This window comes from Trichosurus vulpecula, chromosome 6 (genome assembly GCF_011100635.1).
Source record: "Trichosurus vulpecula isolate mTriVul1 chromosome 6, mTriVul1.pri, whole genome shotgun sequence".
In the NCBI taxonomy this organism is placed as follows: Eukaryota; Metazoa; Chordata; class Mammalia; order Diprotodontia; family Phalangeridae; genus Trichosurus; species Trichosurus vulpecula.
Window position 1 is genome coordinate 254,702,001 of NC_050578.1, and position 17,470 is coordinate 254,719,470.

General features: G+C 42.5%; 1 protein-coding gene across 2 annotated transcripts in view; it reads left to right on the forward strand.

Moving 5' to 3' along the window:
* The window catches only part of TTC17 (tetratricopeptide repeat domain 17), a 114,713-nt gene that overhangs the window by 49,813 nt on the left and 47,430 nt on the right, over positions 1 to 17,470 (forward strand). For both annotated transcript variants that reach the window (XM_036763170.1, XM_036763169.1), the window contains exons 12-16: positions 183 to 298; positions 453 to 618; positions 3,199 to 3,276; positions 3,435 to 3,659; positions 7,157 to 7,343. In XM_036763170.1, the coding sequence (XP_036619065.1) occupies positions 183 to 298; positions 453 to 618; positions 3,199 to 3,276; positions 3,435 to 3,659; positions 7,157 to 7,343 (772 nt within the window). The remainder of the gene's footprint in view (positions 1 to 182; positions 299 to 452; positions 619 to 3,198; positions 3,277 to 3,434; positions 3,660 to 7,156; positions 7,344 to 17,470) is intronic.

The following is a 17,470-nucleotide window of genomic DNA, read 5'->3' on the forward strand; positions in this document are numbered from 1 at the left end:
CCTTTGCTCAGACAGTGCCTATCAGCTCAAAACTGAACTAACAGTTTAGCATGATGATATCATTCTACAAAACGTAGTCTCTTCTCTCATCTTAGTCTATTTTCGTTACTTTATCAGTTCATTTTAGGAGGTTAATGAGAGAGTTTATTAGAAATAAACTGATGGGAAACTTCCTTTATTAGGACAAGCAGCATATTCTGTGGCCCAAAAGAACAGACTGTGCAGAAAGTTACCCCGCAGTCCCTCCTGGTGATGAACTGCCAACATATTTCTTGCCTCCAGAAAACCGAGGACTCAGGCAAGTGATGAGAAATTGAGCAAAACATTTGATTCTGCATGATTAGTAATCTGACCACAAGCAGGCAATTTCATTGAGATTGCCAACCTTCACTTAAGAAGGGAAACATTTGTTCCTCTAGAGATCTAAACCTTGTTCCCTTTTCTTGTGGCAGGACTCATTCAGCGCTGGATATAGGCCTTTTGGGAGGAGAGGTCCATTCCCCAGACTGCTCCTCTGCCACTGGCCTCCGGAACAGCCGGACTCCGTATCTTGAATTCAAAGAACTAGACCGTCATCTGGATCTGAAATTCAAGATGCCAGATGACTACGCACGACAAGTAAGGCAGGCTTCATTTGACAATAGTTGCTCTTGTTCTGACTGGCCTTTCTTTTACCAATCTTCTTCAGCAGAGCAATGGGTAGGGCCAAATGCTAAGTAGACAGACACTGAAACCGGGTCACAAACCCTAGGAGTCAAGGGAAAAGGAGAAAATACCTGGGTTTCGTAAATGCCCATGGGCCCAAGGGCTGTTTCCTGCAGCTGTAGCTTGTGTAGGTTCCTAAGCTCTTTCCCTTTGACCCCAAACATCAGTAAGACCGAGATGTCTGTCTGTTTTCCTGGCCTTTTGAAGCATCAGATCCCAGGCTTGGGGAAGTGGTTGGGCAGTGATGGAAGAACTGCTTGATATAATGAATGTCTGTGGGCTTATTTTACCTGAAGTAAGGAGAGTCCCTAGCAGCTGGGTAGCATGTGGTATGAAAAATAGTAATACTGGTGTGTGTAGAGAGAGTCCTGCACACACAGGACGCTGCTGAGTGTCGAGGGGTAGAAGTGATGCATGGCCAAGACCAACCAGAGAGCAGCACGGTGCTGCCCAGTCACCCAAATGAAAGCAGCTTAATACTAGTTACATAGCAACAGATAAGCAGTGGCAAATTGCTGTAATGAAAACTAAGGCCATGTGTTCTCTGGGTGGTGCAGAGCAAAGAAATAACAGACATGAAGTGGGATCAGTCATAGGTGCGTGTTAATTAAAAGGTATGACTGTTGCTCTGCAGACTTCAGATTAATATCCAGAAAAGATCGCATTATTTTCATCACATCAAGTATTGGATGCAGTTTGGTATAAAGTTTCCCATTCATCTCTTTGACTTCCTGGCCATCTGTGGATAAAGGCATAGATAGGATAGCTTTCACTTTTACAGATAGCACAAACCTGGAAGAGCTAGCCAAGTCAGGATCCAAAAAGATTGTCACAGGCTAGAGCATTGAAATGCATCAAGATAAAATCAAGTCTTAGATTTGCATTCAAAGAATCAACTTTGCTTATTAGTTCATAATTTGGGAAATTTGGTGAGATAGCCTTTATCTGAAAAGGTCCTCAATATGAGCTATTGACGTGATGTTGCTCCCCAAAAAGCTGATGCTATTTTATGCTGCATTAGAAGAAATGGCTGCAAAGAAAAAAATCCAAAAGTAAGGTGGGGAATTCATACTTCCTTAGCTTCCAGGAATAAGCAATAGTCCTTTCATCCTCTGCCCTGGAGTGTTGTGTTCAATCCCAAGCGTAATAGGAAGGGTGCTGATTCATCCGAAGAGTATCCAGAGGAGAGCAGCCAGGATCATGAAGAGGCTTAGTCCGTGTAATATGAAGATCAGTGTAAGGAGCTGGAAACATTTAGCTTAGAGAAGATAAGATTCGCAACATGAAAGTTGTCTTTGTATTTGAAGTGTTTGAAGGACAATCATGTGGAAAGGGGATTTGACTTATTCTTTTGGGCTTCAGAGGGCAAAACCAGGAATAGTGTGGATAGAAGTAACAAAAAGTGATCTTTGGCTTGCTATCAGGACAGACTGCCCAGTGAAAGTGGTCTAACAATGGCAGCCTCAGGAGCCATTGGGCTCTCCCTCACTGGAGATCTTCAAAAAAGGCTGGAGGACCAGGATAGATCAGGTTTATTTTAGAAAGATCAGAATAGATAACCACCGAATCCCTTTCAGCCTTAAAATTCGTGATGCCAGCAAAAGCAGAGACATGCTCAGTCAGCTTAATGATTTCTTTCTTTGATAAGTTTTTACTGATAAACTTTGCATCACGTGCATTTCTTAGTTTATCCTTCCTCCCTCACTTTCCTAAGGAGCCATTAATCTTTCCATTGGCATCAGTGCTTCCGTGTAAATGGGCATGCTCCTGCTAGCCTATTCGTGTTACAGGAAGAGCACTGGATTTAGAGACAGAAGGGATACTAGAGCTCTTCAAGTCTTAATTCTTTTTACTCCTGGTCACAAAGGGAGTAGCAGAGCCATGACTTGAGCTTGGCCCCTTGGATTCCCAATCCGGGGGCTCTTTCTACCATAGCACCAAGCCAACATTGTAAACATTCATGATAACTCACGTGTACATAGTGCTTTTAAGGTTTACAAAGCACTTTCTTCACAATCCAAGGAAAGTGCTTCAAGTATTATTGTCATTTTACAGATGTGTAAATTGAGGCCCGGAGAAGTTAAATGACTGCCCATGTTCAACCACTTACTATGTGTCTGACATGGGACTTGAATTCATGTCTCTGGATTTCAGGTCCAGTGGCCTTTCCATTACATCCTGCCACCTCTCACCTGTTTCTGAGAAACCTGTTTCTAGAGACCCTCCCTTTGGGAGGGAGGCAGTGTGGTATAGTAGAAAGAATGCCAACTCTGGACTCAGAAGGATTGGCTTCAAATCCCACATGTGACACTACATGTAATCTCTCTGGATCTCAGTTTATTAATCCACAAAATGGACTAGCTGGTCTGAGGTTCCTTGCTGCTCTCAGTCAATGGTCCTATGTCAGTATGGCAATATGCTTCATTTTGATCTCCAAAAAACTTTTGAAAGTTTATTCCTTATTGTTATAAGTGTCTGCTTTGTGCTTTTCAGATTTTGCTTTCCCGTATTAATAACTATACTATCACAGAGGAAGAAATAGGAACACTCTTATTTCACGCCATCAATAAGGTGAGTAAAGATTACCTTTTACTTGGGAACCTGAAACTCAGACCCTTGGGAATAACAGCCAAGAGCCAAGATGAACTTAATAAGATTCAATCTGGACCATGGCAGGTATGCCTCCACTAACAGGCATCTCTGGGCCTTGTGTTTGGTTTTCTCCTTAGCCAAATGAGCCTTTGTGGTTCATGTTCAATGAAGCTGGACTCTACTGGCGAGCCCTGGGGAATAGCACATTTGCCATCGCCTGCTTGCAGAGAGCTCTGGATTTGGCTCCACCTCAGCACCAAGACATTCCCCTTGTGAACCTAGCCAACCTCTTGATGCACTATGGCCTTCACCATGAAGCCAGCAAGCTGCTCATCCAGGCCCTGGCAATCAATAGCTCTGAGGTGAGGCTTTCTATTTCTTGAGAACTTCACAGCCTGTTACTGACCTATCCACAGGTGTGTTTTACCGGGCAGCACCTCTGCTTTGCAGAAGCTATGTGGACCAGATAAAGCATGTTTATGTGCATATAGTCATTCGTTTTCTTTTAAAATGAATGGTGGTTCTATTGGTGCCATTTTTTAAAGGTAGGTTTAAGTGAGGAGGACACAACAGAGGACTGCCACCTCTCAGAGCCGAGATCTCCATCAGCTGAGGCTCCTTCCCACATGAGACATTGTGTCTTTCTGCTTATTACCAGGACTAGCTTGAAAGCTTGGTTTTGGGATCCTTTTATCCATACAAAGCCAAGCTTGGCCAACAAGAAAAGATGTCATTGAGTCATTTCATTTATGTCTGACTCTTCATGACCCCATTTGGCATTTTTTTTTTTCAGCAAAGATACTGGAGTGGTTTGCCATTTCCCGCTCCAGTTCATTTTACAAATGAGGAAACTGAGGCAAACAGGGTTAAGTGACTTGCGCAGAGTCACACATTATATGTCTGAGGCAGGATTTGAACTCAGGAAACTCAAGTCTTCCTGACCCCAAGCTCAGAACTCTATCACCTGTGCTACCTAACTGCCCAGGAAAAGATGAGGAAGCCTTTATCTGTGGCACTTGTTCTCTGACCTGAAGCCCGTGAAATGTTAAGCCCTGCCTTGTATTTGATAAATGAATGTGCATTTAACCTGATAAATTAGCTAGGGTCTGGATGTGTAGGAGTGACATCCCCAGAGTCACAAAAGAGGGCAAGAGACAGCATGATGTGTTTTGAAGAACAATGGATTTGAAGTCAGAAGGCTCCGCCCTTTGTGGGCAGGTCATTTCTTGGCTGCGGGCCTTGGAGTCTTCTTCTCTTAAATGGGTATGTTTGCACTGAAGCGTCTCTAAGGCTTCTCCCAGCTCCACGTGCAGGGATTCCAATTTTTTTTAGCGTTAAAGAGAAATCAGCTAGAACAAAAAGAGTGTCCCCCCAGAATATACAAGTTCACTTAATCTCAAATTTTTAAAAATCCTGGACTCCTGCTTCCTGCTGCAAATCAAATTGCCAAAGAAACTAAATAAGGAGCAAGTGCTAGATGATATGGCAAAGAGAACCCCTTCCCCCACTAAAGGAAAAACATCCCCCAAGTGGACTCTTGAGGCTGCTTCTCTGAGTTAGTTTTCTGTTATCCTCCCTGGGGGCTAGAAGGACAATCAGTATATTCTCCTGCAGAGATTTTACCCATGAGATTCCCTGTCTATCATGTCTCCTCTCCGTGGGGCCATTCCCCTACGCTACCACAGTGCACGTCAGGTCAGTTTAGGGGTGCAGACCATTTTTACCGCTGTGCAAGGGAATTTCAGGGTCTAAGTGCTCTACAGATGAGGTCGATTACAGCACAGCCTTATGCTTGTTAACTTGGCTTGATGCAGATTTAAAACATTCATCTGTCTCTTCCAGGCTTTCCCCTATTTCTAGGCCCTGGGCTCCTCTTTTTACCTGACTTTTGAGTTTGCTGGTCATTTTACTAATTCACCTGAGTTCCAGACTAAACCCAGCTCATATTTTTGCTTAGCTCCTTAGATTCTCTTGGAAAAGCAGGGTCTTTTTTTTTTTTTAATGGATCCCAAAGACACCATTGTGGCTTTCTGTTGACATTGCATTTCTCTCATTTGACTGAAGCCTGACTCAGCTAATGTCTTTGTTTTGCCCATAGATATTCTCTGATTAGTCTTTCCTCTGTCCTTGGGTCCAGGAGAGCCAAGTCACCATTCTGAATTCTGGATTCTTCCCAGGGCTCAGTAATACTGCTCTTCTTTCTCCAGAACTCCTCTGAATCCAAAGGTCCTCCAGAAGTTCCAGTTACTTCACAGTAAATAAAGAAGGACTCCTTCCACTATTCCTCATAACCTTCAGTAGTCTCACATTGTGTCAGTCCTAGGAGTTTTGGGGTCCATCGACAATGACTTAAGGAGAGGATTTTCTTTTAGGAGGAATAGGGGAGAAGAGCAATGATAACTGCATAGGTTTGATTGGAGATGTAGGTGAAGTTAATAACTAAAAGGTATTGCGTTTGCTCTGACAATTCTATAAGGTGTTACCTGGGGAAACTTCAGGAAAAAAATGTGAGGTATAAAACATTGAACATATACAATATAGTTGCTGCCTCTGCTAACCAGACTGAGTTCCCACATAGCCTCTGGGGACTAATTTTTTTGCTTCTTGTCCTATAGAGTTTGCCAATAAATTGAGTAATCAAAACATTATGGCAAATGAGACAGGATGAATAATCGTTGAGAAGGCTGTTTTGAAAATGAAAACTATCTCAAGTCAGTTAAGTGCAGGCTTATTTCTAGGTCAGAAACTGATCACAGGTGAGTGGAGCAGCCCCTCAGTCCCCTCCACTGTTCATAAATGAATACTTTTGGAAGGTCACATCACTGGGACTCTCCAGCGAAGTTGTGAGGCAACATTTTTTCTCCAAACGGAATGGCATCTTAAAATAATAAGGCAAAGGCAATCCCCAACACTAATTCCCATTTAATGAAGTAATTGGCTGCCCCAGCCCATTAGCATGGTCATTATTCTGGCTAAGTGTTAATTGCAGCACTTAGTATCTTTATGCAAACCCTGAAGACGCTTTGGAAATCTGAGTGTCATGCTTAATTGTGGGTTGGGATTTAAGCCACTAAATAATACTTAAACTGTAATCTGAAGAGAACAGTGCTCACAGCATGAGCTAAAGTTGGGAAGGGTTTGCTGTCCTCTGCTTTGTTACAATAAGATGTTTCTTAAGAGTTAATACTAGTGTGTTAAATGTCAATCTACTCCTGTAAAACTGAATCACTGATGGCACAAATTCTGTTTTCACATTACACTTTTGTCCCAACTAATTGAATTATTATTGGAGGAAGAGGAGAGTGAGCAAAGGGCATGAAGTAATTAACTGGTTAAAATTCAGTTGCGCTTCTTCAAGGACAGAAGTTTTTATTGAATTGGTGAAGTGAGCACCCGATGTGATTTTATATGGCCCTCTACCTGTTTTCCTCCCTCCCCATCCTCCAACCTCTCATTCCATGGGCAAAGCTAGGAGGAAAAAGAATAATCTGTTGAAATAGTTCATGTTTTGTGCCTATTGTGGGGCTGTATGTTATGAGGACTAAATATAAACATTCTCTGAAATCATCCTTTAAATGGTGATTTACTCACTTAATCACAAGAATATTAGGTATGGATTTTTTTTTTAAAGGCGAATGGCTCACAAATGAAGATTGTTGGCTGCTTATCAGAAATAAGGTATCCCCTGCCATCCTCCATTTAGAAACAGCTAGTGCCAGTGAAGTGGCCACTGATTCCAAACTTTCTTGGGAAGCCTGTGCTTTCCAGGGGAAAGAGACTGAGTAGGTATTTTGGAACTTGGAGAAAAAAGGAATTCCCTACCATACTTACTTCAGGGGTTTTTTTCCTTTCTTTTCAGCCCCTGACCTTTCTGAGCCTAGGAAATGCCTATCTTGCTCTGAAGAACATCAGCGGAGCGATTCAGGCCTTTCGGCAGGCTCTGAACGTGACGGCCAGGTGCCTGGAGTGTGAAGGCAGCCTGAAACTGGTCCGCTGCATGCAGTTTTACCCGTTTCTGTACGCCACCCCCTCATCTGCGTGCAGTGGTAAGCAGCTGCCGAGTGCTGGCCGGGAGGCGAGCTGAGGCCGGCTGGCCTGCCTGCCAGCCCTGCTGGGATGGACAGGCTGGGGGGTTTTCTCCTGACAGTTCCCTGCTCTTCATGATGACCGTAATTATGACAGTTATGGAAATTTTGCTACTTAAGAGTTTCTCTTCATGCAGCAAAACTAGGTGGTAAGGCTTGAACCCAGGTCTTCCACCTGGAACAGTGAAGTGCTTGGCAAACCCTAAAACCTGCCCTTTAAAGGATGAGGCTGAGGGCTGCCGTCGCATCTTTTAAAGTCATAAATTGTGATGAGAGAGTGTTTCCTCCCTCCAGTAACGGGAGGTGGGTATGTAAGGACAGGGAGGAAGCCTGGGGTGCCTTAGACAACCGAACTGGAACTCAGGCCTGTAAACAGGAGAGCTCTAGTGCAAGCTCATTCATTACAGTCTCTTTTATGCTTTCACACTGATAGAGAATCATTTATTGCTTTAGTCTTCATTCTGTGAAAATCATGATTGAGGGGACCTTCTTAAAAGCATCAGGCAGCCATTTCCTTGTACACTTGAAGCGGACTCTGATTCGTGAGCACAGAGCTCTTCATAACCAACTTTAGAGACAGATATATGATCCTAAAATGAAGGATTTACTTTTTTCTTGTTTAGATCCACTAGCCCAGTTGGTCTTTGTTTATTTTTGAGGCCTTTCACAGTTTAAATTTTGAAAATGTATGTGGGTATCTGAGTGCAAAAGAAATAGACAGCTGGTGAAGAGGCTTGGTTAGAAGCAGAACCGAATGTCATATCAATGACTAAGAACTTGGTATAATCACTTGGATGCATGGAAGGCGCTGACAAACCAGCAGCATGAAGAATGCCTGCGTGTAAAGTCATCCTAGGATTGTAGAACTGGAAGCTGTCTTAGATATCATCCTGGCCAGCTCTCATTTGCCCTATGAGAAAACCAAGTCCCAGAAAAGTTAAGTGATTTACCCATGGCCTCACGCCAAATATGTGGCAAAATTCGAAGTAGAACCCAAATCTTCTGACTTCAGTTCACATGCTTTTCTACTATACAGTATTCCTCAGTATGTTTATAGACTTCAGTCCAGTAGTACAGCCAGTTCTCACATAACGTTCTCAGGTTTTAGGGTTTCCACAGGCCTCTCTCTCCTCTCTTTGGGCTCCATGTGGCCCTGCCCTGCTTCATGCCTGGTATGGAGGACCCCTGGCACAGGGCGTTGCTGCTGCAGCTGGAGATTGAGCCTGAGCGACCTTCGGGAGTCAAATCTGCGTGATGCAAATATATGTTAAGTGAGAACTGTCTGTATTTTAGTTTTAAAATGTTACTGTATTTTTGAGCATCCAAAGAAAGTGAAAGACTCAGGAATTTAAAGGTGCCAAAATGTGGGATATTTTAGGATCCCAAAGGATACAACCTGGGCTTTTAAAATTTCTCAGATGCCTAAGAACAGCCTTGTGGACAATCATCCACTCTCTCTCACTGAGCTCCTCGTGGAATGACCCTCCCTTTCTGTACTCGCTAGCAGCTTGCTCTCTCTTGCTGGCATCCCTCTGTGATTGGAAAGAAGGGCCCACCATGGTTGTGTCCAGTGACTCCTCTTTCTAAAAGCCATCTCCCTTCGGAAGAGATTGGAATGCTTTTGCCTTAGTATTTCAGTTGTTTGAAATTTCGTCTTAATAGTTCACATCTCCCACGTCAAGAAAGGAAATGCTTTGGTCTTGTACTTTTCCCCAAAGGATATTGTGAAGTTTCTGCTTGCCTAGAACAAGAAACACTGCAGAACAAATGATTGCAGCTCAGATATCTATTGAGTCCCTAAGCCCTCGATGCTGGCATTCATTTGGAGCGGTCACAGCAGTAAGAGCACATTTTAGAGTGTGACAAGAGGAGGAACTCTCCCTGGGCTCATCTTTCAAAAACCACATCCCTTTGCTAACAATGCTTCTTTTGCATTTTGGCATTAAGAGCAAACCCCCTGCTGAGGATGGTAGTTTCTTAGCCCTTTTCTGAAGTGCATTGGTTGTGTGTAAGGAGGTAACAGGCCCTCTTGTGAATTTTGAAGCCAGGCTTTTATTGAGCTCATCAGAGAGAAGTCTCAGTATTGGCAGACCTGAAATCTTGGGCTGATCATGATGACAATTCCAGATGTTCATTTAGAACTTTACAGTTTTCCCAAGACTCACAGATATTATGCCATGAATCTGTCCTTGCAGCAGCCCTGTGAAATAGGGAGAGGATGATCATCCCTCTTTCACATTTAAAGAAAATGAGGCCCAGAAAGTTTAAGGGTCACACCATTGGTCAGTGGCAGAGCTGAGACTAGAACACAGGTCCTGGGCATCCTGTGTCACCATGCCCTTTGGAAAGCTGCCAGACTCTTCCGTGACCAGCGTTTTAGGGCTCTCCACCCTCGCCTTCTCAAGGGTTGTAAATGACCGTCATTGTTGACAGGAAACAGGACTTTGGTCTGTGATTTTTCCTTGACTGAATGTTTGCCCATTCTCAATTACACTGACCTTGCTCTTTGAACAGTTAAGAAAGTGAAATAGCCTTTAAGAAGCCAGGTTCCTATAGTTGACATGTGAACGAACTCCAGTTCTTTCTGTACCTGCTCTAGTCAGTTCTTTGTGTCTGCCCCCTTAGAGGCTGAGCCATCCTAAGTGAATTAGAAAAACCTCACTAACAAGATAGATTCAGCAAAGGAGTGTTTCAGCACTGTCATTTAATGCTAAAAACCAAGCGTTTCCATTTGTCTTCTGGCTACCTGGTTTGGCCTGTTTCCTTTTTCTTTGGGGATTGTTTGATTTTTGGCCTAATTGGAAGATTTAATAGCTTGCTGTGTTTACTGGCAGATGCTGACCTCAGGGTTAGCCAGATGTAGGTCAGGTCCTGCTCCTGACATATCCTCCCTGTGTGACCTTGAATCTCAGGGCTCCAGGCAGTCCTCTTAAGACTCTAAAGTTGCACAAGAGATGCCTGTCTGAATCAGTCAAGCCCACACACATTTATTAAGCACCTACTGAGAGCCAGGCACTCTGCTCAGCACTAGGAAGGAGGAAGTTTCTTTACCACTGGTTCCCTACGCCATTGAAATTCCACTTCCAGACCAACATCTAAACATGCCCACACATAGACACATATACAAGCATACACTTATACATGCATATAACTTCTTGGCTCTCTGATCATCATTAGATGAAAATTGGAAAAAAAATTAACCTTCAAACCCAGTCAGAAGGACCCAGAGTCCTCAGCCACACTTCACTATAGAAAAGCAGAGGTTTTTTTCTAACAAGTGTATGTATACATACTGGGTCTAAGATTATTTTTATGTTGCATGCAGTCAAATTAGCATCTTAAGACCCAAACAATAAAATAAATTTGGAAACCCATTTTTGAATTGTTTTTCTGACCACTTATTAATTTTGAATGATCACTGTTAGTCTTCCAAACTATTGTCTTAAATATTTATGATAACCCAAATATACTTATTGGGGCTCTTTTTAAAACAAATGTTGTATACCATCTGAGAGAGTATAAATTTAGCATTTTAATGGAGAGAGAGTAGAAATTGAAATATTTGTGTATTCTATTGATTTCACACATCAATTATTTTTACAGATTTTACCAGAATACAGGGAAATGGGCATTGTACTATCCATACAGTTAGCCTCCATAAATAGCTTTTGTAATTAATTCATTCAGCATGTCAATAAATTGTCTCAAAATGTCTTAAAAAATTAGCAGAGATTCAGGTTACTTATATAAATCTGCCCAAATCAATGCAAAATTATTTTCTTTTATGATTTTTCCAAACTTTTGTTCCTGAAACTATTCTACAGGTTCAGCGTTTTTGGAGAATAGTGCCATTGTCCAGCTCCATTGTGTGTTTGTACTGTACAGTCTTAATTACATTTGTTTTCATCTCTCGCTCAGCCTTAATCAAAGACCAAATAAATCTCTCGTGTGTAGATAGTTTTTATAGCCTTAGCACTGCTTTAAATTCAAAGATCCTAGAAAGAATAATATGATAGAGCCATTTTGAATTGTGTTGTTTTGACAGAAGTGAGAATTTATTCCCTTTGTCTTTGATAAGCATTTCAGTTTGGCAACTGTGAAAGACATATTGGTTGTCTCCATTTGATGAAGTCTTTCTTTTGCAATTTCATCAAACGTGTATGTGGAAATGAACTGGTCACTTTCACAGGCTTAGACCACAAATTATCAGTGGAGTGTGGTACCTTTTTTTGTTTCCCAAATTAGGTAATAGGTAGGATGTATGAATCTTAAAACAAACCAACAAAAATATTACACATTTCATACTTGTTGCCCCTCCCCCCCTTTTTTTAAATGAACTAAGCTATCTATTCTTTTAAAAGCTTAACATCAAGTAAAAGCTACATTTGAGGGTCCAAGTTGTCTTACTCTAAAGTAAGGAGGGAGGAAAGATAGACAACTTGTTACCCAAAAAATCAAGGAAAAAAACTAGTAACCTACTTTTCTAATGATGTAGAATTGACAATTTAAGAACTATACAAGCATGAAAATTTTGCTCTACCATAAGGCTCTGCTAATTGGGTACAAGCCATGGGAGAGCTTGCCAGGCTGGAAGTATTAAGCATGGGTCTGTGAATAGTCTAGGTTTCTCTCCTACAAGGACCAGCCAAGCCAAGTCTGGAGGCTCATCACTAGGAGAGTGACCACCAGGTGATAAATGTTTTTGGCCACAGCAACTCATGAAGACCGTCTAAGGGGGTAGAGGGATTGCCATATGCATCAGTAGAGGGTCTTACCACCCCAATGAAATAGTGAGTCCTTGGAGGGTTAGAAGTAAGTATGAGGATTGGGAGTCAGGAAGGATTGAAATAAAAGCCTGGACAGAGGTCTAGAGGTGGTAAAAGCAGTCACATACAAGCTGATAATAATATCGATATAGATATGTCCCCAATAGTCATGATCCAACATTATTTGACATTTTCATTAGATCCTTCAGCCTGACTCGACCATGGCAAAAGCTGCCTGCAGTGTGCCATGGTATTCCATCGCCTTTGTAGCGTTTGCATGTCAATACTTAATTTTCTAAGTATTTTACAGTTTCTATTACGTTAGAAAATGCAGGACGTGTTTAAAGGAATTATATTACTAAGCGTTGTTTAAAAGAGTCACTCTATAGTTCTACCACAGTAATAGTCACACAACATAGTCATTCAGTTGAGTGTTTTATGTTTCAGTTTCGAAAACTGTAAATTTTAACTTAACTTTTGGGAAGTTTACTAATGTCAGTCAATCTGGGCAATCCTAGAAGGCTTCCCAGCCCCTAATGCCTACCTCTTCATGGAGTAATTAGCATCGAAAGGGACCTAAACTTCTCTTCTTGGGCCAAGCCAACCTCTCTTGCCTGTGGTTCAAAGGCCATGTTCATTTCTCCTTTTAAGTTGCCAGAGTTTTATGAAGTGGCCTGTTTTGATAAGCATTTACACAGCAAACAAACAGGCCTCCTCTCTCATCATTTGACCTTAGCGGTGTTGGTGAGGTTATACTGTCTGCTTTTTACAGATGATGAGATGACAGTAGGGAAGGGTTTGCCTCTCGATTTACAGGTCTGTCATGCAGAAGCCTAGCCCTTAGACATTGCAGCTCCTGAGTCCCCCGCTTCTCGCCCACGGAGCCACGTGGCCCTTTGTTTTTCGTGGGCCAGAGCTGTTCTCTCTGTGGGTAAATGTTGTACTTTGTCCTCAGCAGACCTACCCTAGAGCGTACAATGCCGGAATGTTGGATGTTCTGATGCCACTACACAATGTGTGGGTTTCAGTATAATGTATCCGTACGGACTTTCATTGCTGAATTGTACAAGTGTGTTCCAGTCATGTGCATGTGCTTTTTTCCAATCTAGCATTCAGGTGATTTGTTTACCCTGTCTGCATTTCATCAAAATGTATTCTCTCATAGCGCAGTGTTTCCATATTCAAATTTATTGTTTACATAAATCTTTTCTCTTTCTGTAACTTGTTTCATTGCCTTCTGTCCTATTATTTTAGTCTGTGTGTTCTTCGCCCTTGTTTCTGTATTTCCAAAAGTGCTTGCCGCTTAAAGCATTTGTGCAAATGATCCAAATTTTGGGGAAAAAAAATTTCCTAGCTTCTAGTGCCCCCTTGTGGACTAACATACTCCACTTACAATCAGAAATCTTTGTTTGCCATATTCTTCATAATAAAAGTAGGTGTTTGCCTTCTTAAAAATAAATCCTAGTGCTTCCTTTAAAAATGATTTCATGACTGTTAGCACACCACCAGTATGCCCACCTCCTTTTGCTGCCATCTCTGGGGGTTCGGTGCATTGAGTTTCTGTCTCAGTGCCCCCAGACTCCTACTGCACCAAGCTGGAGTGGGTCTGCAGGCAGAGGCCTGTGTAGTGTTGCTTCAACCAACATCACTTCACAAGAAAGTCACCATAGCATTTCATCAATGCACTAGAACCAGACCATACAGTGAAGGTCCTTCAGCCAGTCGCTGAAACATAACTTGGGTGGTCTAATTACGGCCCAAACTCCCAATACCTGCCATATCCTGGATTTCTGTGGCAGCTTATTTGGTCTAAGAGCTCAGAGTGCTTTCTCAGTTATTTCCTTCACAAACATCTCATGTCAAGTAGAGTGAGAGAAAACCTCATTTTATAGGTGAAGAAACCAAGATTTGGGGAGGTCATTTAGGCAGTCCCACAAGCCGGTGTGGAGTTCTGATTAGATTACATTAGGAATTCCTCTTCTGACTTTGACAAGGTACTTCTAAATCACTGCCGTAAAAATTTCATGAAGCCGCCCTCAGAGGGTCCTCATCCTCATCATGAAGATGTGGCAGGAGAGAAACATTTATTTAATGTAGGTCTTCCCTCAGCACACACCACATGGTGGGTCCCTGTGAAACTGCAGGGTTCATGGGTCAAGAGGAGAGGTGGAAGGTACCTCTGGCCATCTAGTGCACATGTAGACATTGGGGTGATTGAAGGGGCCCCATCAAAAGCATCATTTAAGAAACTCAATCCCCAAAATTTGGAATGTAACTTCGACAACCTCCAAGCTTTTCTTCACACCATTGGGCTTTATGCTGAGACCTAGCAGCTGGCCTTGTGGTACATTGGCTTAATATTAGGTCTGCCTCCTGGACCATCCTACCTTTAAGCTTCTTAGGAACAAACTGTTAAGTCAGCTACCTCTGGTTTTCAGAAGAATTGAACGGTCTCTGCGGACACATTTCCTCTCTTCTCAGTGACTCTCCTTGTTCTCCTCTTTGAAGACATTGCCACTCTAAAGGGGCTGCATGGAGTTGTGGGTAGAAAGTTAGAATGGGGATGGTGAAGACCCTCAGTGCCTGTCTCTCCTCCACTCCATTCTGACTGGCTGACTGGAGAAGACTTGTAATGCCATCAGGCAGTTCTTAAGACCTCCAGTTATAGACCAGGTAACACCCAGCTTCGTGGAAAGAGGGAGTTTTCTCCCTGGGAATCCCTACACCAGAGGAATCACACCCACTAGTCTCCAGTCATTCTCCCCTGCCCGTTCCCCCCGCCCCCCAAAAAAAGATATTGAACTCACACAAATGCTATTCTGTGTTTTAGAAACTGTCTTCAAGCCTGTCTCATACTTTAGAACAAATTTACTTTTCCATAAGGTTATTTAACAGAGGTATCTCTTTTAAGAAACTGACTTTGTTGGCACCTGTCTAAGATTTTAAAATCGATCCAGAGATACCGGAATCTTTACATAACTGCTAAGGAGAGACATAGAGAGAGTGGACCTGTGGCTTCCTTGGGATAAAGAACTTCCAGACAAGGAAAGTCCCTCCACAAATGCAAGTCAGTACTTTCTCTGCAGCTTATGGTCCAGAGCAGTGGTGTCAAATTCAGATCAAAATGGGGGGTGGGGGGAGAGATAGCTAGGTGGTACACTGAATAGAGCACTGGCCCTGGAGTCAGGAGGATCTGAGTTCAAATCCAGCCTCAGACACTTGACATTAGCTGTGTGACCCTGGGCAAGTCTCTTAATCCCAATTGCCTCGCAAAAAAAACCCCAAACAAAAAAACTAATCAAAATAGGGGCCACTTAACTGTATTTAAGGATTACTGTAGGCCACATATTGACTTAGAAAACCACAGGTTTGTGTATTTCTTTTCTCTCTCTCTCTTTTTTAAACTAATGCATCAGAATATTAAAGTCAGGAACTACATTTTCATCTGGTTCAGGCCAAGCTTGGGCATGTTGTGGGCCACCTACAGCCCACCTCAAGCCTAGAGCACTGAGAGGTTAAACAGGAATTCCTGAGGTCACACAACCAGTATGTGTCTGAAGTGAGAGTTGAATGCAGACCTTCCTGGTTCCAAAGCAGATCTTTGTCCATTAGAACATACTGCTCTCTTTGGTAACATCTTTGAGGAAAGCTAAATTTAGATGCACAGGGAGCTCAGTGAAATAATATCCAAGTCCGTTGAGGATCATAGCCAGAACCACTGCCACACCTGTCTTCACAGTCTTCACTGTGACTCAGTGACCTGCTCTGTAGTTTAAACACATTTCTCATTAAGTCAATCCTTTTGGAAAGATAACTGCAACCGCTTTGCTTTTAATTCAGTCATATCTCATCTTAGATTAACTCCAATAGTTCTAGGGTTAAAAGAACAAAACTAAAGTCCTTTATGAAGGATTATGTGTAAATACTTCCTTTCTCTAAAGAAAAGTGTCTTCATTTCATCATCCACTTCTTGCCATCCTCCTAAAGCCTCACAAGGGAAAAAGAAGGCCCATCTCTTATTTCAGACTTCCAACAGCAAAAGGATCTTGTGTGTTGTTTGGGTGTGGGGTCGTACTCCTGGCTGCATCGTTCAGCAGCCCTCCCCTTGCTGCCTGGTGGAGTTCATAGCAAACCAGTCCATATTGCTGGAAAAACAGCTTCGATCCCATGACCCACGCCCAGTGTCATCTCACCTTTGACTATGTTTGTCACGGGAGTTTCTGGCATCCTTGTATCTCAGCCAGGCAGGGTTTTTCTAGAAACTCCAATGGCGAACATATCAATGTTTGGCTGTATTTTATTACTTCACTGCAGAGGCCTTGGTAGTGTTTTAATAATGGAAAATCCCCTCGTTAAATCTTGAAATATTTAAAGTGTACTGCTGGTAGCACACCAGAGCTCCTTGCCTGCTTTCACACCCTGGGCTTATCATCACATTTATTTTCGGCAGGGATTCCCTGGCTGGGCTCCTGGAGTGGTTAATCCTAATTCTGCCTACATGTCACTCTACCCCCACAAAATTTAAAATTGCAAGACAATTTCCTTCCTCTGTCTCCGTTTCAAATAACTTAACGCATCTTGCTATTCTTTTGTAGACTTCGTTAAAACAAGAGTCGATACTGATGACTGAGAGAAATAGCAAGAGTCCAATATTGATACAGAGAGAACCTTCACTACTGACCAACCCATTTACCCATTCTTGCTTGGTAGCATATGTTTGTGGCACGAGGGTGAGAAATTGAGAGGGCAACAGCATTCTAGCCCCACCTGGTTGATTAGATTTCGATCTAACTTCCTCTGTGAACTCAGGCAAGTCATCAAACCTCTCTGGGCCTCACTGTCTCCATTTGTAAATGGAGGACATCTGGCTAGGTGATCTGTAATGGAAAAAAACCCTGACTCTGGCTTCAAATTCCAGCTTTGCTCCTTACCTGTGTGACCTTGGACAAGCTACTCAACAGAGGTTAACCTGATTGGGCCTCAGTTTCCTCTGCTGTAAAATGAGAGCTTCGATTAGGTGCCTTCCAGCTCTTAAGACGTTGATCCTATGGTCCTGTGCTAATTCCCAGTCAGAATCCTATGATCCTCAAGGTAACCTCTTTCCGTGGAATGATAGTTTCACAGAGCACTCTTAAATTCATCTTTTCACTGTCTAATACTCAGTGCATCAGATACTGTTTCTTCATGCCTCTTAACAATGATTCTTCAGCTAAGTAAGGCTGCCTGCAGTTAAGCAACACTCTAAGGGTTTCGCAAAAAATGATTATTACTTAACCTTCTTGGGAAATACCAGTTTGAGACTAACATTTTGAAAAGAAACTA